The sequence below is a fragment of the Triturus cristatus genome, chromosome 8 (assembly GCF_964204655.1).
Source record: "Triturus cristatus chromosome 8, aTriCri1.1, whole genome shotgun sequence".
Taxonomy (NCBI): Eukaryota; Metazoa; Chordata; class Amphibia; order Caudata; family Salamandridae; genus Triturus; species Triturus cristatus.
Genome location: NC_140591.1, coordinates 71,361,058 through 71,388,561, shown reverse-complemented (window position 1 = coordinate 71,388,561; position 27,504 = coordinate 71,361,058). Strand labels below are relative to the sequence as shown.

Genomic DNA, 27,504 nt, shown 5'->3' with positions numbered 1-27,504 from the left:
TGTGCACACCCTTTAACTAAAGGATGCCCACTTAGAAGGCACAAGAAGTGATGGCTGGAATACCCGAATGAAGTCCATTCATTGATAATTACGATGGGACCGTATTATTCATAGGTGCTGCGCCGCCATGTGTCGCGGTGCACCTTTAAATAGGTGCACCGGGTGCAAATAAGGACAGTACGTACTAATATAGATAATGCACTGCCCCCCCAGGGCAGCCACAAGCTCACACCTGCCCTAATAAAAGGTGGAGCAGTTGCTTCAAGCAGCCAATCTGCCTTTCTAAGAGCAGTCAGCACCTGTCCTCCACTTCAAAGTGTGGACAGAGATCCCCTTGCAGGGGGCTACAGGAGTGACTGCACGCACCCGAAGGGTGATGTCTGAGGGGGGTCAATGGGACACCTTTACCTGTTTGGATCGATCGTCACTGTGAGGCGCGCTGACTGTGCACCACCACTTTGTGGCGCACAGTCAGTGCACCCCCTGCCAATCTCTTTGCCTCTGCACCTGTGTCCATTGCACCTTGGAGACACTTTGGGACCTAGCCCTGGAACCATCTGATCAGCATGTGTTGATTGATTGAGTTTGATTTTGTAAAGGAAGCTATTACCCAATGTGGGGTTCTGGCACCAACCAGAGAAAACAGGGCTTCCAGTTAAGAATCATAGCATTTGGAAACAAATAGTTTTTAAACTTTTTACGAATTACTAGAAATATGCTTTACTTAAGAAGCTCTGCAGTAGACTATTCCAAATGTAGGGCCCCAGATGGAACAAGGAGCCTCCTCCTGTTCTGCACTTCTGGATCTTTGGAAACACAAAAAGGTTTCCAGTAGAGGTAAGGGGGAGGCAAGCTGGTTTGTAGATCACCAGTTTACTCTGGCTCTAGGAAGAGCCTCTACCGTGGAATACTAAAAGCAAAGCCATTTAAAAACAATGCTCTTATTGACATAGAGCCAGAAAGAAGATACCATTCTGGAGCAGACTGTGATCGCGAAAAAGCAAACGGGCCGCCACATTTTATACAATATGAAGTTGTCCAAACAGGGTATGGAGGCCCAAGAAATAGAGAGAGACAGAGGCATGGATTACCTGGTCGATTTGATTCACGGGGCAAGTTTTGGACTGGGTCACCTCTTTTTTGACAGACATAAGTCAACAAGTTTGGATTCCTTCTTTCTCCTCAAAACCACGCAAATTGACAGTGAAAGTTCCTCAGGGCTCTGCCCCAAGCCCAACTTTATTCAATATCTGTCTCATTCCCCTTGCCCAGATACCTGAAGCCCTTGGGGCAAAAGTTATATCTTACGTTGATGGCACGCAGCTGCTGTTCTCTTATGGCAAGGGAGAGAATATGTTAGGATTAGGGATAAAAACATGGCTAAATGCAGATTTCCACTGGATCACACTGCAGTAAATCAAGTACAATGTGGACAAAGCAGAAATTCTTTTTTTTGGCAATATTCCTCCAGAATTCTGACAGACTTTCTGCCCCGAAGATGCTGCCCCTCCACCCCAGCAGGGAGACATAGTCAAGAATCTAGGGGTCAAATTTGATGACTACTTGTCCTTTAAGCTTCAAATTAGGTCGGCGACCGGCACTTGTTTCGGTATAATACGCTCCTTAAAAAAGTTATTACACTATCGACCCTTTACGGCAAACAAATTGTTATTCAGGCCTTGATAACCTCCAGGTTGGACTGCGGTAATGTCCTCTATTATGGGCTACCGGATAATCTGTTGGACAGGTGTCAGGTAGCCCAAAATGCAACAGCTTGCCTTCTTCTGAACTTGCCAGTCGGAACGCGGATGTCTCCTCATCTACGTGCTCTCTACTGGCTTCCTATCAGGAAAAGAATCGTGTTCAAGGCTCTAGTACTAGTACACGGGGCTATTTACCAGATTGGTGTGGTCTGTCTTAGAACCAGGGTGAGCTTTCCAGGCTCAATCAAGACACCTGAGGTCTGCTAACAAATTACTAGCAGTGACTCCCAGAATTCGATGTGTCAGAGCAGGAGGAAGGTCACTCAACTACCTAGGCTCAGCAGCATGGAATCTGCTCCCCCTGGAGCTCCGTGCATTGGGTGACGTTGCAGTGTTTTAAAAAAGGCTGAAAATCCTGCATTTTGTGCAGGAATAAATGCAAACTGTTCCACCTTTTTCTAACTGTGCTAAAATGCCGGGTAACTCCTAGGAGTAGCTGTGCGTGATACAAGTTGCTTTCATAATCATCATCATCATGTTGCAATAGTTAATTAGGGGTATACGTAAGAAAAATCTGTTTTGCCAATCCTTAATAGTGACTTTTAGCGAATCGCTATTAAGGACTTGCAAAATGGAATGTATGTAGGAATCGCAATAACAATTGTGATTCCTTAGTATTCCTTAATTGCGAGTCGCAAATTGTGATTCGCAATCAAGAAATACCTTCCCATTCATTCCTATGGGTCTAGAGGCCCATCGGAGTAAATGGGCAGACATTCTCAGTTTGTGAGTACCCATTAGGTACTCGCAAATTGCGAATGCAATTTCAAGAGTGCAAGGGTGTCAAAAGGACACCCTGTTGCACCCCTGAAATATGTATGTGTGCACATGTGGTGCACATACATGCCCTAAGGGCATGTATGTATGCCATATGGCACTTTGAAAGATGCTAAAAAGTGAATTTTTCAGAGAAATCTCAAATTACAACCAACTTGAAGTTGGTGGTAATTTGCGATTTCTTAGGCCAAAATCGCACAACCTGGATGCTTCCTGCATTGCATTTGAGGAATCACAATTTGCGATTCCTTAAATGCATTTGCAAAATAAGGAATCGCAAAAGGCTTTTTCCCGTTCGTAAACGGGCCATTTCTGAGAATCGCCCGTTTGCGAACGGGAATATGGCTTCATACATATGCCCCAAAGTGCATTAACCCACTGAGTTATCTGGCTGAACACATAAGCCCACTAAATCCCTCCAGTGGATGCACTGAACATAACGGAAGCAGCTGCCTTTGCAGAGTTCAAAGCACCTCTGGGAGGCGAAGCACAGCTGAGAGGTTTGACCCCAGGGGCCTGCCTGTGTTTCAGTAGCAGGGGTGAGGGAAGGCTGGCCAGCTGCACGCCGCAGGCCACTCTGGCCGCTGCTAGAGGTCCCTGGTGTGCTGAGACCCTCTGTGCACACTCCCAGCTGTTCAGTGTGGGAACCATATAAATCAGAGGTTCTTAACATGTGGCCTGCACCGCGGGCCTCTGGGGGTCCACAACGCCTACTCAGGGGATCCATGACTGTTTGGAAAATTAAATAATATCAACAACTTACTAAAATATAAGTACCTAAAAAGGAACACTGAAAAGCTTGCTCTGTAAATGGGAGCAGCACAAGTACAGCGATCAGAATCCTGCATCGCCGATTGGTGGTCTCAATTGAAGCACTGGTACGCGCGGACAAAAAGAAAACGCTCATAAGGAGATAAAACGTCATGCTGGAGCTTGCCATAAAACCACATTTTGAAATTCTCCAAACTTCCCATTAAAATGTAGATTTTTTTGTATAGCTTTTTGTTTGTGAATTAAATAAAGTATTTTATAATTTTTTGTATTTTGTTCACTATTTTCCTGTGTTTTGTGTGGCGTTTCAAATCATAGAAATTGCTTAGACTGTGGTCCCGGGTTTCCGGTGATGATTTAGTGGAGTCCATAGGAATCAAAAGTTTAAGACCCACTTATATAAAAAAATGGCCTCCTCTTCCTTTTACTGTCAGCACACCTTCCGACATCTTGAGCCGGTTGCAAGAAGTCTAAGTAGACGTGCTTTGATGGACAGAGTGACGAATAGGTCAATCTAGCAGTGCCCAAAGGTCAGTGGTATGGGCTGTGTTTTTGGCTTTTTGTGAGTCTGTTTTATGATCTGGTGGGCTGGTTTTTACTGTTGATTTTTCTGATATTACCACAAATATTGCCTACAGCAAGCACCAACGCAGACAGTCTTTCATACCTCCTAAAATAACTAAACTGCGTGTCTTTCTAAGTTTAAAACTGTCCTGCTTTGCAAATGTGGGGCACTTTTTAGCCATCTGATTCACTAATTAGATCACTTTTAATTTGGTGCCTGGGGCCAGTTGTCTGTCCCAGTCCTACCCTGGGTGCTCCCTATACCAGCTCTCACGCATCACTCTAGCTCAATGCAGCAGAAGCTTCCCCGTCCTTCCCCCCACTCAGCCACAGTTTAAGAACTATAGTGTGGAAAGTTTTCATTACAGAAGGAACGTTTGCACACTTCCTAGTTGTTTATCTTTACGGTGTGCACTGGGCTACCCGGCTCTTCTTTATTTACATGCATACTTTTACTCTTGCTGCAAGTTGGTGCTGAAAAGGCCTGGTCCCAGTACTTAATTTGTGCCAGGGCCCTCGTCAGGAGGCCACCCCAGCTTGCACCACCCATTGCCACTGTAGCCACTGCCAATGACAGTGCTTACAAACTACTAGGTATCCCACTGCTGCAATGTAGTATCCTGGTGTTATGGATTGCCTCTCCCACGTTCCCCTGTCCCTGGCTGCTCAGCCTGTGTGAGTGTTCTGAGTGGAATGTTTGGTGTGTGGACGATGTGTGGAATGCTTGGGTGACTGGATGAGGAGGGACAGTTGATTGGATGAGGAGGGACAGTTGATGGATGGGGCTGAGCAGCTCGCAGGCTGCTCCTGGTGGGGTTGATGTGGCATTATACTTGGATTTGTTCTACCTGTTTACCTGCCTACCTGCTACCTGAATAAACCTACGTTGACTTAATATCTCCAACGTGGCCCCTGATTACTACACTTATTTTTTGGCGACGAGTTGAGGACGTCCCCACGCTCTACAGTGGTACAAGTGGACATAGAAAACTGTAAGATGCCTCCTTCATCATGCTGGGAAGGAGCCACTACTTGGAGAAGTCGGAGATTAGTTATATTCCCCTTGTGATGTAGTTTTTCCCTATTTACTGTTGCTGTAATTTTATGTTTATAGTTAAATGCTGTTTTTATCTTTTATTCTTTGTTTACGTTACATCATTCTTCTGTTCATTAGGGAAGAGGTATGTCATATCCTGGTGTTATGGATTGCCTCTCCCATGTTTCCCTGTCCCTGGCTGCTCAGCCTGTGTGAGTGTTCTGAGTGGAATGTTTGGTGTGTGGACTATGTGTGGAATGCTTGGGTGACTGGATGAGGAGGGACAGTTGATTGGATGAGGAGGGACAGTTGATGGATGGGGCTGAGCAGCTCGCAGGCTGCTCCCGGTGGGGTTGCTGTGGCATTATACTTGGATTTGTTCTACCTGTTTACCTGCCTACCTTCTACCTGAATAAACCTACGTTGACTTAATATCTCCAGCATGGCCCCTCTTTACTACATACAAACGTGACAAATCAGAGTGTTCGTGGCCCCCAAAAGCTGTAAGAATGGCTTGGGAGGCAGGTATTCGTTGTTTTAAAGTCTTTTTGCTTAATAAACAACTGTTGCTGTGGTCCTCTCTGTATTGTGCAAACAGTGCCACCATGTGGTAGCTGTCTTAAGTCCCGGTGCTGTCAGTTAAGTGCTGGTGCCGAGCACCGGAAACCACCGGCTCAAATTTAGCACTGTCTGGTCCTTTTCTCGCTTAATACTATGAAACTTTTTTGCGCCGGTAATGACCAAAAAAAACAACCTTGTGTAATGTAATCTGGTGCTTATGTAAAGCACTCTGATGTCTTTGGGCCACGTTTGTGCGATTAAGCCTGCTAAAAATAAATAAATACCTTGTATAGCTTTTTCATTATGTAATTCAGCACTGATGAGGGAAAAGACAGCAAACTACACTGGCTTAAAAATAGTTGTGAAAGTTCTGTTCTCACACTACTGCCCAAATCACGTAGAACTTCATGAACTTGGCCTCATTCACAAAGGGCTTCTGCACTCGTGGGGGAAGCCCCGCTGTCGTGGGCGAGTCACCACACTTAAGGGCAGAATCTCGCAATGAGAATTCTCATAATATATCGACGTGAATTTTGCAACAGAAAAACTGTATCCACTATATCTAAATTTTGGCTGGCAAGAGGTCGACATAACGACTGCTGGAATTGGGAAAGATTTACTCTGGGACCCCATGAATTGGTACATGTGGCAGCAGCAGAAAGTGGGTGGAGTCACAAGGGGCAGAATCATAAAAAGCGAAGTCTGACATTCAACTTATACATCTATTTTTTTTAAAAACTCTGATGTAAAGAAACTGGCAACAAGGACAAAAATAGGTCCTGGCTTACGTAATTGGTCACAAACAGTCTGCATTTTAAAATATCTTACAAGGGTTCATTTCATGTTATATAGCAAAACCTCGCCCGATATGCTATCCTGGTGCTCAGTGCACCAGCTGCACTGGCTGTTATAGGCCCAGCAATTTTCAGGTGATGAATATAACAATGGTAAGATAAATGTGGCAGTGAGATCTGTCTTCCTTCTAGTTCAGTTTCGATTAGCTAATTACAGGTACCTTGCGGTGTTACCCTGCGAGTCCAGTGCGACTATGAGTTTGATCCCTCAAAATGAGGCTTTCGCTCAATGACCGTCTAATATGTGCAGCTCAACACCCACAGATGGCGGCGAGGCAGTGGTACATTGGTTCACACAGATAAAGTCAAATTGAAACTCTTCACATCATCATTGAGGGCAGAGTTAGACAGAAATTTCTTAATCAGCAGGAGATACTCAAGAGCCCGGCATGAGATGCATGCCGGGATGACTGGATGACGTCAGAGTGGGTTCCAATTGAGAGGACCTGGAAGGCAAAGGTGGTGGAACCTGGATACTGCCAAAGTGGCTCGAGAAAGACGAAAGGACCTGATTTAGATCTTGGCGGACGGGTAACTCCATCACAATTTTGATGGATATCCCGTTCGCCGAAATAATAAATTTCATAGGATATAATGGGATTTATATTTCGGCGGACGGGATATCCGTCCCCGTTGTGACTGAGTAACCTGTCCGCCGAGATTTAAATCTGGCCCTGGTCTTGGCCGAGATCGAACAGGTATGGGCAGAGATCGGATGAGGTATCAGTGTGCTTAGGGATGTTGTATAAAGTTCTATTGACAAAGTTTAAGATGGTTTCCCTTGGGGAGAAGGAATTCTGAGGCAGGGCGGCTAGTAAACTATTATAGCGGCAATAAGATTTGCTAGGAATCAATGAGTAGCAATAGCTTTGGTGTTAACAACATATTCAATGCACATAGAAGGGCTAAACAGAACACCAAGGTTTCTAGCAGAGGAGGAGAAAATCTAATTGCTAGGGAGAAAGTGGCTTGAATCAGGTAAAGGGATGGGTATGTCTGAAGGAAGAAAGTACAGGAGCTTTGTCTTAGATGAGTTCAACATGAGGGACCATTGAAAAATCCAGGTTCGAATGGCAGTAATGGAGGGATGAGAAGGTTGGAAATTACAAGATTCACATGCCATCCGTGTGCAGATGATAATCAGGAAGTCATATCACCAGGAGTTGATGTAGACTCAAAAGGAGAGGGCAGATGATAAAGCCCTAAGGGACACCAAGAGGTAACTAACTCAGTGGACATAACTTAGAGTCTCAAGCTGCTGAGAAGGAGTCGCACGAGAGATAAAAGGAAAACCGAGTTAAGGCTGAACTGGTGGTTCTCACGGCATTAAGCGAGGAGAAAATGCTGGATAAGCAGCAGTATCAAATGCGACAGATTAATCAAGTGTAATCAGGATCAACAAGCAGTGATTGTGATAGTTGATGTGGTGATGTTGGTTACGTGAGATGGATCCATTTCTGTTGTGTGCAGAGCACGGAAGGTAGACTGGAGGGGATTGAGCAGGTTATGAGAGGAAGGAGACCAGGTAAGGGGTCCGGAGATGAGATGTTCTAGTATTTTAGGGATAGAAGGAACCAGGAGTACAGGACAGCCATTTAAAGGTGAGGAATCGTTTCTGTGGTTTGGTTTAGTGAAGGTAGGACCGCTGCATATTTGAAGCATTCTGGTTAGGTGCCGGATATAAGGGAGAGAAGAGAGAACTAGAACCTTGTAGGAAAGGGGATGGGTGATAAGTTCAGTGGATGAAGTGGTGTTGAATTACGAGACGAGAGACGAGTGATTTTGAGAGGTCATAGATAGGTGTATCAAGAGGAGGTAGAGGAGTGAGCGGCAAGGACGGTGCTTCTATGGCGGTAGTAACTTTTGAGAAGAAGTTGTAAGCAAAATTAATTAGCTGAGAAAGAAGAATGTGTGATAGTTGTGCATGGCAGAAAACGTAGACTGTTCATTGTGCTTGGAAGGCATGGGTGAGGAAGAAGTGAGGCGATAAAGTTTTGGAAGCGTGCTACTTTGGCTTTTTCCCAGCCAAAGATAATATACCCTAAGCTTGTTTTGCACGAATAACCCCAGACTGACTTACTTCATCAAGCTACATATGAGGCTCAGTGGCAGATGTCTTCTTACACAGACATGATTAATCCTCATGGAACCTTCTTTGTTTTAAGACTGACGGTCATCTTCCTTAGTCTCCAGCGAGGCCCGCTAATAATCCTATTTGGTCATACCTACACCTAAAAATGTTTCCCAAAGCCACATTTACCCTCTTTCCTAGATATGTTGCTGTTCCACAGATTGACAAACACCACAAAATAAAATAATTCATAATTTCAACCCTAAGGGTTGGAAATGTAAGCAGGATGTTGTGTGGTGCGAGGCTCTCCATGGACATTTATTCCATCCACTTTCAATGTGGACAAAGAGTGCTTAGAGAAATAAGATGTTTATTTATCTGCTGCTCCTTCTGGTGTAGACCTTAATTTGGACAGCTGAAGGATGTGGGAATGACACAGCATGAGAACAGAAGACCCACAGACAGTAGGACACAGGATCACTCCCAACATTTCCTGTACAGAGGGATGAGAATCAATGCAAGACTCGCCTTTTTGTTATTATAACTGCATTGCACTAGAAGTGTAAAACAAAAGTGCAGGGGTTTCTTGGGCTTAGTTCTTGCAAATGAGCTAAATCCAGATGTATGATGGAAAACTGAACTTTGAAATGGAGCAGGATTTGCCGGGGTGGGGGGTTGGTTACACTCACTGCTCAGTACTAACATGCAGATATTAAGAGCAAGCTTTTTTGCCCCTCGGCCCCAGTGTCAACATGTAAAGTTACACACAGTTCAACTACTTCCTTACAGCAAAATCATACTTAATGGGGAGTCTTCAAGCTCGAATACCGAACGTATGCAGACTGCATCCAACTTTAACTAAAACTCAAGTTCAAAGCATGTTTATTTCACACTCATTCCATGAAACCTTTAAACTCAAGGGAAATTAAGCAGGGAACATCCAGGTGACTACAAGCCTGCATGCTAGTGAAAGATTGGTGCAAGGCCCAGTGCAAGGACCCTTTTTCACCTGAGGGGAAGTGATGTTTTGCTGCCATCTACCTCAGCCCAGACTCCTTTGCACCCCGCTTCTGACTTCTAAGTGACTGACTAATTTTGCCATACATCTACGCAGGAATCAACAAATCCCTGCTACGCAAACTCCAGACCATCCAGAACACCTCAGCCAGACTCATCCTTGGCATCCCATGGCACAAGCACATCACACAACACCTATGAGACCTCCAATGGCTCCCCGTCAGGAAGAGAGTAACCTTCAAGCTACTCACCCACGCCTACAAATCCCTCCACAACAGCGGACCCAAATACCTCAACAAAAGAGTCTCCTTCCACGTACCCAAAAGGAAGCTCTGCTCCTCTGACCTCACCCTAGCAGAAACCCTGCGCATCCACAGAACCAGAGCGGGTGGAAGAGTCTTCTCCTACATCGCAGCCAAAGCCTGGCACAAGCTCCTAGTCAGCATCAGATGCCCCCTACTCTGCACACCTTCAGGAAGAGCCTCAAGACTTGGCTCTTTGGCTGATCCTGAGCTGCACCCCAGTCCCCACCCTAGCGCCTTGAGACCTTTACGGGTGAGTAGCGTGCTTTAAGGCCCCTGATTGATTGATTGATTGATTGATTGCCATATGGTAAAACTACACTGGTTGAGTGAGGAGGAAATAGTTGGACAAATTGCAATAATTCCAAATCCCTCCTCATTTCAAACATGCCTGCACCAATAATATCTGTACAGATGACCCTAGAGTGTGTGACACTTACTACTTATGTTATTTGTTTGATGCCAGAGGGCACCTGCTGCTCGGCCAGTTATTGCATTGCTCATGTGACGGCAAGTCATCATGTCCACTACTATCTGAGGCTAGAGTCTGTAAGATTGATATGAGCTCATAGATCTGTTGGTTGCCTGAACCTTTATGGTCTCTGTCATCCGAGTGGCAACTCTTGTGTATGAGCCTGTCTGCTTTGAGGATTGGCTCTGCTGTCTACTAATTGAGAGTGTGACATATGTGTAACCTTTCTATTTACCATTCTGTGCTTTTCAAGAAAGTTCTCAGTCCCACTATAAGACTGAAAATCAACTTGGAAGAAGGATAAGATCATTATATGAAAGCAGTTGGAGAAGAGAAGCGAAAAAAGGACATTATATACAATCGTGAAAAATGGTATGGAGTCTTGTCAAAATATACACAGAGTGGGCCCGATTCACAGAACTAACTTCAGACAAAATCCTAAACTTACTACCATTCTGGTATTCACAGAAGGCACTTACTCATTTCGGTATTCACAGAAGTTAGGAGTCCTAACTTTAGGACTCCTAAATGCCTTCTGTGAAAACCGAAAGTCTTAAAGTTAGGATTTTTCTCAGTTTAGGAGTCCTAAAGTTAGTAGTCCTAACTTTACTACTACTAAACTGGGAAAAATCCTAATTTTAAGACTTTCAGTATTCACAGAAGGCATTTAGGAGTCCTAAAGTTAGGAGTCCTAACTTCACTACTCCTAAACTGAGAAAAATCCTAACTTTAAGACTTTCGGTATTCACAGAAGGTATTTAGGAGTCCTAAAGTTAGGACTCCTAACTTCTGTGAATACCGAAATGAGTAAGTGTCTTCTGTGAATACCAAAATGAGTAAGTGCCTTCTGTGAATACCAAAATGGTAGTAAGTTTAGGATTTTGTCTTAAGTTAGTTCTGTGAATGGGGCCCAATGTATTTCATCTGCTGTAAAACCTAAGGATTCTTGGAACAGTTTAGAGAAAATATACTGGAAAATCTTCAGATTTGCCTCTGTTTTTGCCAACATTTCTTGGGTGATGAATCCCTAACAGCTTAAAGAAAGGCCAGACTTATTTGGCACATCATGAACACGATGGGTTATTTCATGAGAGCGCCTCCATAATTTTTTGTAAGCCTGATTTTCATGCCAAGGCCTTTAAACTTTGAAGCAAATGTCAATTTCAAAAGAAAAGCCAAGAAAAATAGAGAGTAAAAAATAGTATGGTAAAAATAGAATAAATAAGATTATTATGACCAGGGTGGTGCCATTGTTTTGCAAATGTTATCTTGCTCTATTGGGCGATCTCTGCTATGTGGTGCTGTGCAAGAGTAATGAGAGCTGTGTCTGTGTGTTTTTGCCAATTTATGATGACTTACCCTCACTCTCTTGCCATCTGCCATGCAATGGCAGGGCTGTCCCAGCTAGGGGGCACAGCTGCAACACGCTGCAACTGGCAGAAGATATGTGGAGGCAACCGATTGGATTCACCATTCCTCTGTCTGTTGTAGTGTCAGTGGCGTAACACAGGCCCCCACAGCCCCTGCGGTGCGGGGGGGTAAGTTCCAGGGGGCCCCCTCAGCACAGTACTCTGCCCAGAGAGCTCCTTAATGAGTCCGGAGGGAGCCCCTCCCTTACCGGGGACCCCCTCAAGTTTCATTACGCCAGTGTGTAGTGTGGCAATGGGTGAGGCAACATTCATGCTGTGACCTGCCCTGATGTACCATGCTTCCTTACCGGTAATGCCGGCAGGGATATCAGAGGTGCTGGCGGGTGAGGGCTGGAAACTGATGGTACTGGACACATTGGGATCAAGGTGATGGACTGCTAAGAGAAAGTGAAGTGAAGGTATGCTCAAATCCACCTCTTTCTCTATCTTGTTTGGCTACTCATGAAAAACAGACAACTGTGGCTTTCATACCTGCATTTCTCATGAATGATTCACACTCCTGAGTTATTTTGGTTTTCTCTTTGGGTGTCCTTTCCCGGCTACTCTGCAGACACAGTATTTCTGTGGTGGTTTCCCTCACAGCAGTGTAGTCTCCAGTGTGGAGCGCTCGCAACAAAGGCACAAAGAGGTGTGAGGTTTTGAATCGGTTCACATCAGCCTTTCTGAAAGTTTGATCAAGGAAGACAAAAGGCTCGGCCTCACCTAAGGGATCCCCATCAAGACGCACTGCAGGATCTGCGGCTCACCCCTCATTTCTATCCAATACAAGAGGGCAGTGCTTTAGGAATTCCTATCAGAAGCCTCCGCCAGCAAAACTTCACTGAATGTCAGTGTCTGGATCTCACCCGCCATCCACAGGGATGCAGGTCATACATGTCCACTCTCTGGGGAAGATGTACTTGTGTGTAAAACCAGAGACATCCTAAATGGATCCCACTTTGCTTTTTACTTAATACTCGCATTCCAGCATTTTCAGAATCTCCTTTCAAGGTTTACGCACAGCCATTATTTTAAGCTTCCAACCCCTGAGTTGATTAGATGTTCTAACTGAAGCTTCGGTTTAGTGCTTGCATACCATTGGACAGCCTGTTCCCCAAATCTAGTGTCTATCAAAGATACTGAACTTCACAGGCAATTAAAGTTTCTTCTGTTGTTTTGGTCTTGAGTCCTTTAACCTCAAACTGCATGCTGTCTCATAGAGTGTCCTCTCCAATCATAAAATCTGGCATGAAAAACTGATCTTTTACTAACAATTTCTGACTGCCGCCTCTCCTTTCTCCCTCAAATCTCCCTCATCCTTCCCGTCCTCTGCATGCCTTTTCTCCCTGGCCACAGCCTTCTATAGGTCACTTGCCTGTTAGCCTTAATCTCTGTAAATGCACTTGTGCAATTTGCCCACAATTCATTTAAAAGATCACAGCCCCTCCTATTTTAAAGGCAACCTACCAAACAACTGCGCTATCCCTCCCCACACCAATGATAACACCGAACTACTATTAATGTAACCTACCACAAAGGAACTGGAGTGAAATCAAGAAATGATTTGCTTGAGCACATACAACTAATCTCATAAAACACAGCAGTAACAAAACACTTTACTAACTATTAACCTTGGGTTCTAAAGCAGCGTACGGCCCAGCGTAAAGAATTCCAGTGCCTCTTCAGGGGTAGTAAGATCTTTACAAATGCAATTACAATTTCAATTACAGGCTCTCCAACTGCATGTAATTTGTATCTAATGTCAACATCTCATATTGGTATGTCCACTTGATCTATGAACCTAAATCAATATAAACTGCTTGAGACAGTGAGTTATCACAACAATAAAGAAATTGAGAGGTAACCTACAGTATGGTACAATCCCCCTAGGGCAGTGGTTCCTAACCTTTTAACTTCTTTGGATCCCCCTCCTAAATCACTAGTAGAAATGGAGGACACCAGTATAAGCAATTACTATGATGTGAACCTCAAAATAATACATAGAAATAAATAAACAAGTATGCTTTAACCCCTTGCATGCCCGCCCCTTTCCCCGCCCAGTGCCGCGCCTTCCATTAGCGGGCGGAGTTCATGACGAGCCGGACTCGTCATGGGCACAGCGCCACCGCAGCCCATGACGAGTCCAGCTCGTCATGGGCACTGAAGGGGTTAAAGAAATTACAAAATATTTTATTTAATTGACAAACATAGAAAACATAAAAATAATTATTTGGAAGGTTGGAGCTTTTAAAAATGTGGACTCATTTTTTCAAAGACAAAGAGATATACTAGACTCCAGAATAGCACAGTGTCTGTTTTTTACTCCTAACACATGCACAGTCTGATTCCCAAAGTTTACGTTTTTTGATATTCACAAGCTACGAGTTAATAGTAAGTTTATGACCTTGGAGACTATGTAGTCGGGGCAGAGAACTCCGTACATACAAATGTAGGCCCTTTGTGTAAATGTAAAAAAAAATGTAGATTCAGAAACTATGAGTTAATAGTGAGTTTACAACTGCGGAGACACCGCAGTCAAGATGAAGAATGCCATAAATTAAATGCTCGGCCTGCCCTATCTTTTAATGCACATAGTTTTCCACCCAAACTGCTAAGTCTCCACAGTCGTAACTTACTATTAAGTCATAGTTTGTAAATACCAAAAAAACGTAAACTTACATAAAAATGTACGTTTACCTTTGTAAATCAGGCCCGCTGTCTTTTTGTCTGTGCATTCCAGTGCTTCATTTAAGGCCACCAATCATCCATACTAGATTCTGTTTGTTGTACTTGTGCTGCTCCCACGAATCAAGATAAAGACACTAACTATGGGGCCAATTCACAGAACTAATATGAGATAAAATCCTAAACTTACTACTTTTGGTATTCACAGAAGACATTTAGTAGTAGTAAAGTTAGGACTCCTACCTTTACTACTACTAAACTGAGACAAAATCCTAACTTTACGACTTTTGGTATTCACTAAAGGCATTTAGTAGTAGTAAAGTTAGGAGTCCTAACTTTACTACTACTAAATGCCTTCTGTGAAAACCAAAAGTAGTAAGTTAGGATTTTATCTCAGATTAGTTCTGTGAATCGGTCCCTTACTTTTTATCCTTCAGTTTAAAATTTGTTGACATTTAAAGAATTTTTTATAATTTTCAGCTTTATATTTCACAATTTATATTTGCATATGCTTTATTCATCTCTGGATATTATTTGATTTTCTGAACAGTCGCCGACCTCTAAGTAGGCATCCTGGACCCTAGGTTAGGGATGTTAGACCTGACATCCTTGGCATGATATTCCCCCAGACTTTTTGCCTTCACCCTCCTATTTTTACTGACATTGTTTTTGTTGTCTAACCCTGTTGACCAGGGGTAAGTTAATTGTGCTCTCTCCCTTAAACATGATAAAATTGGTATACCCCTAGTTGCCACATTTAATTTAGTTATAGGTCCCTACTTGTACCCAAGGCCTGTAAAAGCAAATGCTACAAGTCGTAAGCAGCACTCATTGTGCCACTTACTCAGGTTGACTGTAAAAGATGTCTTAGGCCTACCATTTCCTTTTTAAAACTTACAAGCCACCCCTTAGGAAGGCCCTATAGGCTCATAAAGTAGGGTGCATGGTATTTATAAAGTAGGACATGTGTAGGTATACTTTACACCTCCTTACGTTTTTACTTCTCAAGTCATTTTTCACTGTTGTAAGGCTATCTCTCCCATAGACTAACACTAGATTACCTTATTACACTCAATAAGTGATAACTTCAGTCTGGGAACAGATAGAGAAATGTTTCTTCCATTCCTTTGAATTATAATTGAAAATCCTCTGTAAAGGTAAAATCGGATTCTCAGTTACTATTTTGAAAATGCCACTTTTAGAAATATGATCAAAATCTTTAGTAAGATGATCTAATCATTTAACCATTATGGATTTTTCTCATTAATATTTTCATTAACATATTACACAAAAAAAGAAGGACAACACTTCACAATTTACACAAATTCCCAATTTAAACACAAACAAGTGAAAACAATAAATACAATTGGGACACAATTCATAAATGATTTCACAAAATAACAATTTGATGTATTGGAAACAACCAAACTTAAGCACATTCAAATAAATTAAACTGCTGCCAGTCAGCAACAAAGAATTGCTAAGGTAACCCTATAGAACTAACTCAGGGTACCATCCAACGGGGATATTTTCAATTCCAGCAAAAGAGAATGAACAAAGTTTAACACTAATTTATTCAGGTGCTTTATAATTTATAAAGCTTGCTGATCCCCTGTTGGTCCATTTCAATTTAGCAGCCAGTGGACGTGAGCAGAGCTGGAATCTAAGCAGTCATGCACTTCAGAACTATTGCTTCTGAGCGCGTTCTTTGTGCCTGAAGAATTAACCACCTTGGCGTCTAAAATAATTGTCACCGGTCGAGTTAGCTGTTAAAATGGGCACAAATGTCTGCTAAATTGAAATAGAGGTTAAGCCGTGGCTGCTTTCAGCAGAAAAACAAATCCAGTGCAGCACCGGCATTGAAATGAAGGCACAGAATCTTGTCCTTCTATACAACAACTCCTGCCATATTTAACGCACCTTGAACGCTGCCGACATTTTCATGAATAAGTCTACTACGTGAATTTATTAGACGTGGGCGGTAAATTCCGTTCCGCTCGCGGAATTTGGGTAATTTCGCATTCTGCGGAGACCGCGGAATTACCAAAAATTCCACGATCCGCGGCTTCGTGGAATTTTTTGCTTGTTCGCGCTTTCAAAATGCGTGTTTGCGAGATATTTCTCCACAAGCACGCTAACAGCATTCGCGAACAGGAAAAAAGCATCGCGAACGGGCGGAACAAGCAATTCCGCGTGTTCGAGGAACTTTTGCGTGCTCGCGGAGATTTTTCACCGTTTTGCTGAGCTTTGCGTAGCGCAACTACGCAAATTCCGCCCACACCTAGAATTTATTGGGCCTTCAAAATAGTTGATGAGCATATTTTTGAGCTGATAAACAGAACCCAGTCAGAGCCCTGAAGAGAAGCCCTTTAATTGAAAAGGGCTTCGAAACGTGTTGGCATCATTTGGACCAATAGGGGATCAGCTAGCTTTATAAATTATATAGCAACTGAAAAAGTTAGTGTTAAACTTTGTTCATTCTCTTTTGCTGGAATTGAAAATATCCCCGTTGGATGGTACCCTGAGTTAATTCTATAGGGTTACCTTAGCAATTCTTTGTTGCTGACTGGCAGCAGTTTAATTTATTTGAATGTGCTTAAGTTTGGTTGTTTCCAATACATCAAATTGCTATTTTGTGAAATCATTTATGAATTGTGTCCCAATTGTATTTGTTGTTTTCACTTGTTTGTGTTTAAATTGTGAATTTCTGTAAATTGTGAAGTGATGTCTTTCTTTTTTTGTATAATATGTTAATGAAATAATTAATGAGAAAAACCCATAATGATTAAATGATTAGATCATCTTACTAAAGATTTTGATCGTAGTCTGTTAAACAGTTAACAGCACATTAAATGGACAGCTAGGTACTTCTTTTTCTTATATATTTACTGGCCCAATCTACCTGTGTGGTACAAGGCCCACCCCTTTTGCTTATTTTTAACTTTTAGAAATATGGCATTTTTCTGCATACGCCAAATGTACTTTCTTCCAGTGCCTAGGGTCAAATGATTGTGAATGACTGTCCTGGTGCGCGTTGAATATTCTTCTCAGATATGGGGAGAAACAGGGCTAAGGTGTGGAGGGAGTGATTCTTCCTGTCAGGATGTCTGGGGGAAAGGTGTACACTGCCCTGATTACGCTTCAAAGGACCCTGCCTGCAGCACACACAAAGCAATCTGACACTAGACCTGCCCTTGTCACCCTAAATAGTTAGGAGTCAAACCCAGGGGAAGAACTGACCAGAGCCAGTTTGGATTTTCCCCTACACAAAGGCTGGCACTGGGTATAAACTGGGCACCTTAAGAATCTTTCATCAGAACACTCCTGGACCTGTTGCAGATTCAGTAGAAGGACTGCCCTGCTGTCCAAAGAAGGAAGACCAGACCAGCTTGCCTTGAATCCAGGATCCCCAAAAAAGACTCTGTGGGTCATCCTGTTTGAGCAACAGGGACACAACAAGATTCCAGAGGCCTCCATGCAACTGCCCCGCTAATCAGAACCACCTTGACCTGCCCGAACCGTGCTTCCTGCCTCTGCTGGTGTGGGTCCTGATCACCAGGAGTTTCCCCACAGGTCCTGGACCCTTGGCTGGCACCATAGTGTACTCTCTCTGCCTCATAGCTACAGAAAACTGCACTCCAGGTGCAAATCCAGATGTTTTAGACTCTTTGCGAGCAGGCTTGGTCAACACGTCTCCTGCCAGCACAAAGTTTTGATGGCAACATGCCAAACAGCGACCATCCATGTCGATCACCAATATGATGCTCCAGTGATGACTGTTCCTCGAGCCATCGAACTCGCCAATGCAAAACTTCAGTTGAGGCTCCTTGTGTGGACTTTGAGAAGGTAAACTCTTATTTATCTGTTATTTACACCTTTATTCAAGCAGCGCTCGATCACGGTCAGCCAAACCTGTGACTGTGAACTGGGCCAACGACCCAGATAACCGTGAGTGGCGCTTTGTGCTTCGGGGTGCTATTTTTACCTGAAACTTTACAAATTCATAACTCCGGTTCTACTGATTAGATTTTTGTTTTTTTGGTGCCATTTTATTTTTTAAGTTTTACTCTATTTTTAAATTTGTTTGGGATTTTTCCTTGTGTTGTGTTTATGCTTTATTACTTTTTGAGTGCAGCATAAATACTTTAAAACATTGCCTCTAAGTTAAGCCTGGCTGCTTTTCTGCCAAACTAACAGAGGATTAAGCATCTTTGTAATTTGTGACTTTTGTGGTTCACCCAGACAAGGATTACATTTGAGTAGGGCTCTCACCCTCCTCAACTAATAACCTAATGTTTTACTGAGAACTACTGGCCTATTGGCTAATGAGGAACATTTCACTGATTTCTGAAATAAACAAGCTTGGTGGAAGTTTGTTGAAGCTTATTCCAGAGCTTGCGAGCCTGAATTAAGTTAATCTGCCTCTTTAATTGAAATGGCACTTTGGAACTTCCTACGGGCCATGGCCACCGGCTATCAGACAATATCTGGTAAAATACAGATGGATTTTCTCTCTTAAATACAAAGTAGCTTCCAAATTATTGGTGATTAAATCATAGAGGAAAACATAATTTGGAACACAAACCACCTCCTTGACTATTACACATTAAATGATCTAACAGGTGGCAAAACATAACTGTGCCTTTTTCATTTTCCGCTTAGACCCTTGATTACGAGCTGGTTGGTACAATCTGGAGGTAAGCTTTCGTGTTTTTTCCTCTCGGTGTGTTTATCCCTTTTCTGAGCTTCACAGGTCAGAATTAGAATACAAGCAGTATCAATTGTATCAGTTGGATTAAACTTGCATGTTTCCCATCTTTCCAGACTGTTTTTCCTTCTCAAATACCTTCAGGTAACACCTAGAGAAATTTGCATCTAAAAATACAGACTTGAGTGAAATTTCTGCTCACCTGGAGTGCCAGTTTGGACAGCTCAATATTTACCGCGGCACTCGGAATGCAGTATACGCAAACCCTTACATGAAGTTGTTCGTCTTACCTTATGCACTCCACGGATTCTGGCCTCGATTTCAGATCCTGGTCTTTAGCAGCCACTCCAAAATGTATGGGGAAGAGGCCTCCGAGGATGATGTCTCCTTTCTTCTGTGCTCTTTGATTTGGACCGTAGGCGGTTGTGTTCCATGCCGCAAAACCCAGGAGGACCAAGCAGCAGCAGAACAGATTCATCATTTCACGCACAGGTGGCACCATCAAGGTATTGACGAAACCGGGGGGGAAGAAGGCAGAGTCTCGGTGACAAGCATGAGCTTCCTCTCCCTCTGATGGATTGTGGCGGAATTGGGGGACATGTCTACAGATCAATGAACATTGCTGGAAGTGGCAAAGGGATCTCCTCAGCGCCTTTCGCCATCACAAGCGGGACGCTTCAACAAACGCCTTGCTCTTTTGATCCTGGTTGCAATGCTGATTCCATCTTTGAGGCTTCCTGAAATATAAAGAGAAGAACAGTCATTCTTCTGAAAAAAGTGCCCCTCATTGTGCCCAATCCATCTAATGTTCTTTTGATGGACTAAAACAGGATACGTACAAATCAATCAAAAGCATTTGACATCAACTAAAGGACTAAAGGGACACCTCTTTTATTGCGCCTTTGTATGTAGAATTAGCAAGTACCCTCTTTGGACAACACCCAGACTATGTTGAGCACTCTCTCTAAGGGCGATATTGTAAAAAGTGGTGCACAGGCTTGTTTAGCCTCTTCAGTGCCCATGACGAGATAGTCTCGTCATGGAGCACGGTTGCGCTGTGCCCATGACGAGACTATCTCGTCATGAACCCCGCCCGCTAATGTAACGCCCGGCACAGGGCGGGGAAAGGGCGTGGCACTGAAGGGGATAAACCATTGGTGCGGATGTTAACAGTAAGCTCAGACTATGCGGCTCCACTGTACTGGATCAGTTGCCACACATTGTGCATCACAGGCTTTCACATTTTTGGCCTATTAATTAGCATGTTGAGAGCAGGACAGCCAATCATGTTTCTTAGAAGGCAGTCCATAACAACATGTAAAGGCCCTTGACTGGCAGTGTCTCACAACAGACAACAAACTGGAAGTGACATCAAAAGCAAGAGGGTGATAGCTCTCCTCATTCAGGTGCTCCAAAATGTCTGTCCTAAATATATTGAAATACAGTATTTGTAAAGTGCACAATTACCCGAGGGTGTCAAGGCGCTGGGGGCTGTTGGGAAGATTAAGTGAGCTATTGCCCAGAGTCACATGGTGCTGGGCTAACCTGCTGCTGGCGCCGGAACCGTGAACCCCGCGGTCCGGTGTCAGACACCCTGGCCGCTGCGCCACACCTCGTCCACAGACTATAGCTTTATTAATGACCCTGTATCTACATAATTGTTCCCCTGAGAGCTACTCATTTCTCAGTGGATTTTCTTGAGGTATCTCCAAGTGAATCAAGGGATATGAATGTATGGAATTGTAAATTAAATCTCTGTTGCACAGAATTGCCATTCAGTATGGTATTCTGTAAAATTCAGATATCTGGTATTTATACTGCTTGCCTATTTCTAAACTCATAGTTTGTGTACTTTCCAAACATCTGCTTGCCTTAGTAGTCAAATCAAATTTCCTAATAATTCCCCATATTGTTATGGAAATGTTGATCAATTGACACCGACGACCTATCCTGAATTTAAAATGTTCTCTTGCCAACTGGCCTTCATTTCACATAAAAACCAAACAGGACTGAATTGAAGGCAAAGTAGACTTCATTACAGACCCTCTTTCATTTCAGCAGAACTGGTGAGAAGCCACTGGGAGCGATGAGAAGCTGCCTCTGGTAAGAATGAGGAGTGACACTAAGGGGAAAGTGGGAGAGATTGGAATAATGAACAAGAGGGAGATGTGACATAAATAAAGAACGACACACAGGGAAAAGAGTAAGCCTGGGTGGTGAATTGCGCTCCGTACAGAGTTTGTGGAGTTTTTAACTCTGTGCTCTGTGGCGCTTGCGCAGTTCTTAAAAACTCCACTCCGTGTAGCAGAGCAGAGTTTTTTGCTCGCTCGCGCTCACCAGCGGTAATTTGGCAAGCGTGAGCAAGGGAAATACAACGCAAGACCACTTCCCAGCGAGATTTCTCAACACTGGCGGTTGCGGATGGTTGCTTCCTCTCGCGTTGAGAAACCTTCTGTTCGCGATGAGGAAGATGTCGCTCCAGTAGAACTTCTACTCAAATGGCAGAAAGAAGCAGTACCCTCTTGCACTGTACGAGATACTGTTCGCGTGGGGCAAACACCCAGCACTAAAAATCTGTGCGAATGGCGCAAGGTAACCCACTCCACCGCTCGCGGAACTCCGCGTAGTTTGGCAAAGTTTTTTTGTCACTTAGTTTCATATTTCTCTGCTCTCTGTGTAATAATAATAATAAGTGTATTGACGAGTTCTTAAAAACATTTCAATGTTACATTAAATAAAAAATAGAATTAAAACAATGTCAGGTTGAACCTGAAAAATAAATGGCAAAATTTCGCCTTTAGGGTGTATTCACTTTGCAAATAGCTGTTTACAATGCTGTAAAGGGTCGGGTGGAAAAGCAAAAAGCAAAAGCATTTTGCCGATGCTGTGCAAAGATGCAATGACCCAAACTCTGCTTGCGGTTGCATCATTCTGCTGGAGCGTACATAAATTGCCTCGCACGCGTGTTCTAGCGCGGTGTTTCCCAAACTGTGGTCCTCGGACCCCCGGGGTCCCTGACACATTCCTAGGGGGTCCGCAGGCAGCAGTTTTGAAAGCACTGCAAAGCATCTGGTTTAATTAGCAGTTTTCAAAGAACAATAAAAGTGTCAAGATAACACCAGTGATTAATGTCCCTGCTGGAGAGAGATGAGGGTTTTGTCCAGTGGCAGCTTTGACTTAACTAATGTAGCGCAGAGGGTTAATGTGCCTACTGCAAAGAACGTGTACCATGCATTTTAAAAAACAGTATTTTATATGCATAGGTCAGTGGGTTACTGCTTTTGTCAGAGAGATTCTTTTGTTACTGTGCAGTTCATAAGTGACAATCGTAATCTAGCACAGTGACCTATAAACTGCCATCAAACAGCTGCTTGCAAACTGCAAGGTACAAGTTAGTGACTTATGTTTTTTCCCAGTCTTTCATTATCCTGATGCTGCTAAAAAGGTTTATTTGGGTGGAAATACATTTTTATTGTTAAAGTCAATGCTAACCACTGTGTTATGTTCTTAATCCTGAGTTTGTGCTTCTCCAGACCAAGCACTCTTTAAAAATGCCTACCAGTATGAATGACATGTGAATTCTACACCTTGTAGTCCCCTTTGCCTTATGTAACATTTTCTATACACTGATTTACACGTATGATTCACTGTCTCTATATGTGTGTGATGTAAAGTGCTCTGACATCCTACAATGGTATGAGAGATGCTATATAAAATGAAATACAGCTGACAGAGGGGCTATGGGGAGATGAGAAGCACTGTTGGAGGGTGATAGTGGGGGAATCATTGAAGACCCCCCAGAAAGATTGTCGAATTCTGGTTCATAGTCAGGTCTTCATTTACTATTCTTTAAAAGCTAGTAAAATTCAATATATAATGATAAATGTGTTGTAGACTGCACCATTGTTTCCTAAATGTTTTGGGGGGAGAGCCTCCCAAAGCCCCCTTTGTAGTGGTCATGCTCACTCACTGCACTCGGTGTGCACCGTACGGGGACTGGTCTGAAATCATTTGCCAGGGCTGCTTTGGATTTCCAGTCTGGCCCTGGCAGGAGCAGGAGCCTCGTACTGCGAAATAAAACCAACCATTGAAAAGTTAGTCACGGAGATGCAGCACCAACCTTCCCAATAACTTTTTTTGTTTTCTTGCAAATGCTTTCAATATAAAATACAACAGAAGTGGCGGAGAGTGTCGTTAGCCTCCTTGGCTTAACAACACACTCCGCCACTTCAGAAACGCAGGTCTGCACCATATTTACAAGAATATGGTGCAGCCCAGCGTTTCTCCTGCGCTGGCACTACACTTAACAGGGGAATATTGTTTATGTACAGAAAGGTCCCCCTTCCTGCACATAAAAAAATCTTGAAATGTCGTTTTGTCACTTCTATGTGTGCTGCTTAATGCAGCGCATATGGAAGTTGCAAAATGTCATTTTTATTTTTTTAAAGATTGTTGATGTACAGGAAGGGTCACCTTCCTGAACATAAATAATCAAGGCGTTTTGCAAAAACGAGGAGAAATGAAGCATTTGTCCTTGTTTCGCCAAGTTAAGACCAGGTTTTCCCTGGTCTTAATTTTGTCGCTGCCTCCCATTTACGCCGCCTTTGTAAATAGGGGGCGCGTCAAAATCAATGGGTGTTGCAGGGGAAACGCCCACCGCAACACCCACTGCCCACCCCTTTCACGCTACGCATTGGTTGAAAGGGGGTCTTATTTACAAGGCAGCGTTAAGCCACGTTAAGTGGCTTAACGCTGCCTTGTAAATAAGGCAACGCCCCTATCGCCACGGGAACGTCTCAAAAAGTGATGTTCCCATGGTGATAGGGGCTTGTAAACATGCACCTAAAATCATTAGTAATTTGAGCATTTGTTTTGTGTGTACACATGTGTTAATTTTTTTCGAATTACTGTTTTAATGTTTGAAATGTAAATCCTACAAATTGCTTGGGGGTCCCCGGCTTCCAGTGGAGACTCAATGGGGGTCCTCAGGAGTCAAAAGTTTGGGAACCACTGATCTAGCGGAATAATGCAGGTGACATGTGATTTGCTCTTTTGTTTACTGATCTGCAATGGTGGATGCCACTTGGCTCTCTAAATAAAACAATGAAGATTTTTTTTCTACGTGAAAGCACAAGACTGAAACTAGGTGAGGACAAGCAGTGTACGGGGGAGAGCAACACAAGGTGGGACGAGAAACACATGTTGGAAAGAACACAGAGAGCAGGGGGTGAAGCTAACCAGAGAACTGAACAACCTCCAGTCTGTACTGTAAGGAAGGCAGTAATGTAGCCTTCACGACTTCAGAAGGTAACTTACATCTAAGTAATTTACACTTTTGGGTAAGTTTACTACTTTATGACAATTCACAAAATCGGACCCTAAATTTACTCCAAAGTGTAACTTACACTTGGATTGTGTGAGTAGCAAAAAAGCAGTAAACTTACTCAAAAGTGTAAACTACTCGAAAGTGAAAGTTACCTTTGTGAACCAGGCCCAGTGTGTGGTTAATCTTTCACTAGCCATCTCTCCTTCCCTGCTCTTTTTATTTTGAATATTTCCACCTTCGATTTGGGGTATTTATTTTCAGATCGTTCTGGATACAGTATTTGGCAGGCCAGCTAAAGAGAGTTCTAGGTCAGCTAGGAACTCTTACTGTGCTACTGTATGTGTCTCATTTTCATGTCTCTTTTCATGAACACAAGTCTTGACCTCGCGCCCTAGTCTGGGATCTTATGTGGCCTTTACTGAAAATTAAAGATTACACTTGAGGACACAAGAAATGCATTCTGGGGAAAAGACATGTTGACATTTTTTAACCGCGAGCTCGCACGACATATGCCAAGCTGATATTTAAATGGTATTTGGGAACATTTATGGCTCCTGCTATGGCATTCTCTCCTTGCTCCCTGAATGTGCTTTTGGTTGCCAAGGCCACGTGGAGGCATTTCAGGATATAGTGATGGGTTTTATGTCCTTTTTATTAGGTCTCGCCTACCAATGCGTTTACGCAATCGCTATGCGAGACTCTAGTAAGAGGGGCATTTTAAAGTGCTCCCAAAAGTGGATTGCATGGCGAGCACGCGCACAATCACGTGCATCGTGCCGCCATGCAATCCGTTTGGGGAAGCGCTTCGGTCTGTTAGCTGGCTGGCCACGGGCATGCGGTTACGCGCACAATGACGAGCAGAGGCGCCATATGGCTTTCCTCTCTCGTCATGGTGCGCGCACATCTCACACCACTCTCCAGCTAGCCTGCTTTCACTTTTGCGCCTGAGTCTTGCCTGCTCAGCTTCAATGCTCCTCCCCCTCCCCCACCACAGAGCTCGTCACGCTGCCGCGCGTCTTTTTGTTGCTTGTTTTCTTATGTGTGGCTGGCCAGAAACTTCTTTACAAACATCCATTACTCCTTGTTGTGAACACAGTTTCCACATGGTTTCGCCTGCACAGACCTTCCAGCACTTGGGTATTATATATCCTTAAATGCCGATCTTGATTAATCCGTAGGGTAGAATCGACTTTCTGTGTGCTGTCGTGTGTACTTTTACTTTTACGTCTATTGCCTGTTCCAGTTTGGTTTTTTGATCACGGTGTCATTTTTTTTTTAAACATTGGTTGCTTCATGAATGCGCAGTTTTTTCATGCCGTGTTTGCAACTTAGTGGGCCCGATTTCCAATTGAAATGTTGTATATTTGTATCAGGCGCCAAACTCAGCAGTGGCTGGACTTCGTTATGGAACCTCACACCGAAAATCCCTTCCGTTCCATAAAGGTTACGCCGGACCTATTGAACATGGCAGCCGCAGTACAGCTTGCCAGAGGATGTAAACAAAACAATACTGAAAATGGTTTGGTTCTTCAGGGACAGGTTGTGGCGTAACGGCTAGAGCTGCTGACTTTGGAGCTTGGGGAAGCAGGCAGCAGTCTCGGAGTCGGCTCACCTTTCTGTGATTCTGGGCAAGTCACTAATCCCCATACTTTCAAAAAATAATATGAACGATGTTTTTAATGTAAGTGGTACCTATGTAAAGCGTTCCAATACCTTCAGGGTAGAGTTTGCAGAATGTGGAATTGCAAAAAAATTATATCTAAAAAACTTGACAGGCATGCAGTTGCCTCTTGGCTCAGCTTTCGTTTCAGGGCACTTAAATCCAGGCAGTGGAGCTAGTGTGGCGTGCTCGTGCTTTCATAATAAGCATATGCAACTACAGGATGTCGGTTCGAAGGGATCTGTTGAGGGCTGTGAAAGGGGCACATGGCAGCTACCATTCCCACCAGACTCACTTCGTTCTGCCTCTCTCCTGCCCTTGTTGTTTTCACACCTCCTCCTCTGTTGCTTCGCTGGTTGTCCCCCATCCTTCCCCGTGTGCTTCCACTGCCCATGCTCGCCTTAAAAACAAAAATTAAAAAAAAGCATGTGCAATGCAATAGCTTTCGCATTGCTGAAAGTAAGCTCGCATTATTATTAGCAACGCCAATAGCTCACACTTTCAGCAATGCGAGACCTATTGCATTTCAAATGCTTGTCACTATAGGCGTCTGCTCTGAGATCTGAGCTTGTAGGATCCTGGTTTTCTTGCCCTGCTCTTTGAGCCTGCACAGATTGCCAACTTTAGTGACAGTTCTGCAGAGTTTGTGAAGTCTTTGTCATTTTTCATGCTTGAATCCTTCCACATTCAAGTAGATTCTCCCTAATGTTATAAATCACGTAACTTACCTCGAAGGAGAAGAATGGAAACTTTAATTAAAAGAGGCTAATGACTGAAACAAAAGAAGGCTCATTGTACTTTAAAAAAAAACTCATAAGCCGCTGTGTCACCTTCAAGAAACAGATTTTTTGTACTGTTTGGAAAAGAATACTTTTTGGGCCAATTACTTTAGCCCCATTAATGCCATGAGTGCCCTTTGGAGCACTCTGTGAAAACGGTGATGTTTTATTCCGTTTATTCTGCTTTAAAATGCAACGCCTGGCTCAATCTATTTTTTTGCCCCATGTAAAGCTCGCCATGGAAAACTCCTCCCTCCCCCCTCTGGTTTTAGAAACAAGCTTAATAGCGGCTATTTTTCTTTCTTGTCTGTTGCATTCGTCTCTCAAGAATTAAAAAAACAAGCATTTGCAATGCAATAGGTCTCGCATTACTGAAAGTTTGAGCTATTGGCGTTGCATTATTATTAGAAAACGGCAAAAGCTCAAACTTTTAGTAATGCAAGATCTATTGCATTGCAAATGCTTGTTTTTTATTGCCATCGGCACATAGATGTAGAGCAAAGTGCAGGCTACACAGCATCAAGTACAGCAAGAATAATTTACAAATACAAAAAGAACTCACGTTTGGATAGAAACCCTGTACTCTTCCGGTGCATGTCTTCAAGCCATTTTATATATATCCTAACAACAGCGAAACATGTAGAACCGGTAGGTTTCATAAGTTACTCCATTGGTGGTTTAGCAGTGCGCCAATAGTTCGAGTCTATGATACTCCTGGGCTTACGTGGATTCACCTAGTGAACCCAGTG

General features: G+C 43.4%; 1 protein-coding gene and 1 long non-coding RNA gene across 4 annotated transcripts in view; one reads left to right on the top strand and one right to left on the bottom strand.

Moving 5' to 3' along the window:
- CASR (calcium sensing receptor) overlaps positions 1-27,504 on the bottom strand; it is a 606,327-nt gene that overhangs the window by 138,552 nt on the left and 440,271 nt on the right. For both annotated transcript variants that reach the window (XM_085621014.1, XM_085621013.1), the window contains exon 2: positions 19,281-19,727. In XM_085621014.1, coding sequence (XP_085477140.1) covers positions 19,281-19,492 — 212 coding nt within the window. In that variant the 5' untranslated portion in view covers positions 19,493-19,727. The remainder of the gene's footprint in view (positions 1-19,280; positions 19,728-27,504) is intronic.
- LOC146801354 (uncharacterized) overlaps positions 1-27,504 on the top strand; it is a 463,543-nt gene that overhangs the window by 257,897 nt on the left and 178,142 nt on the right. The gene's annotated exons all lie outside the window — the stretch shown is intronic.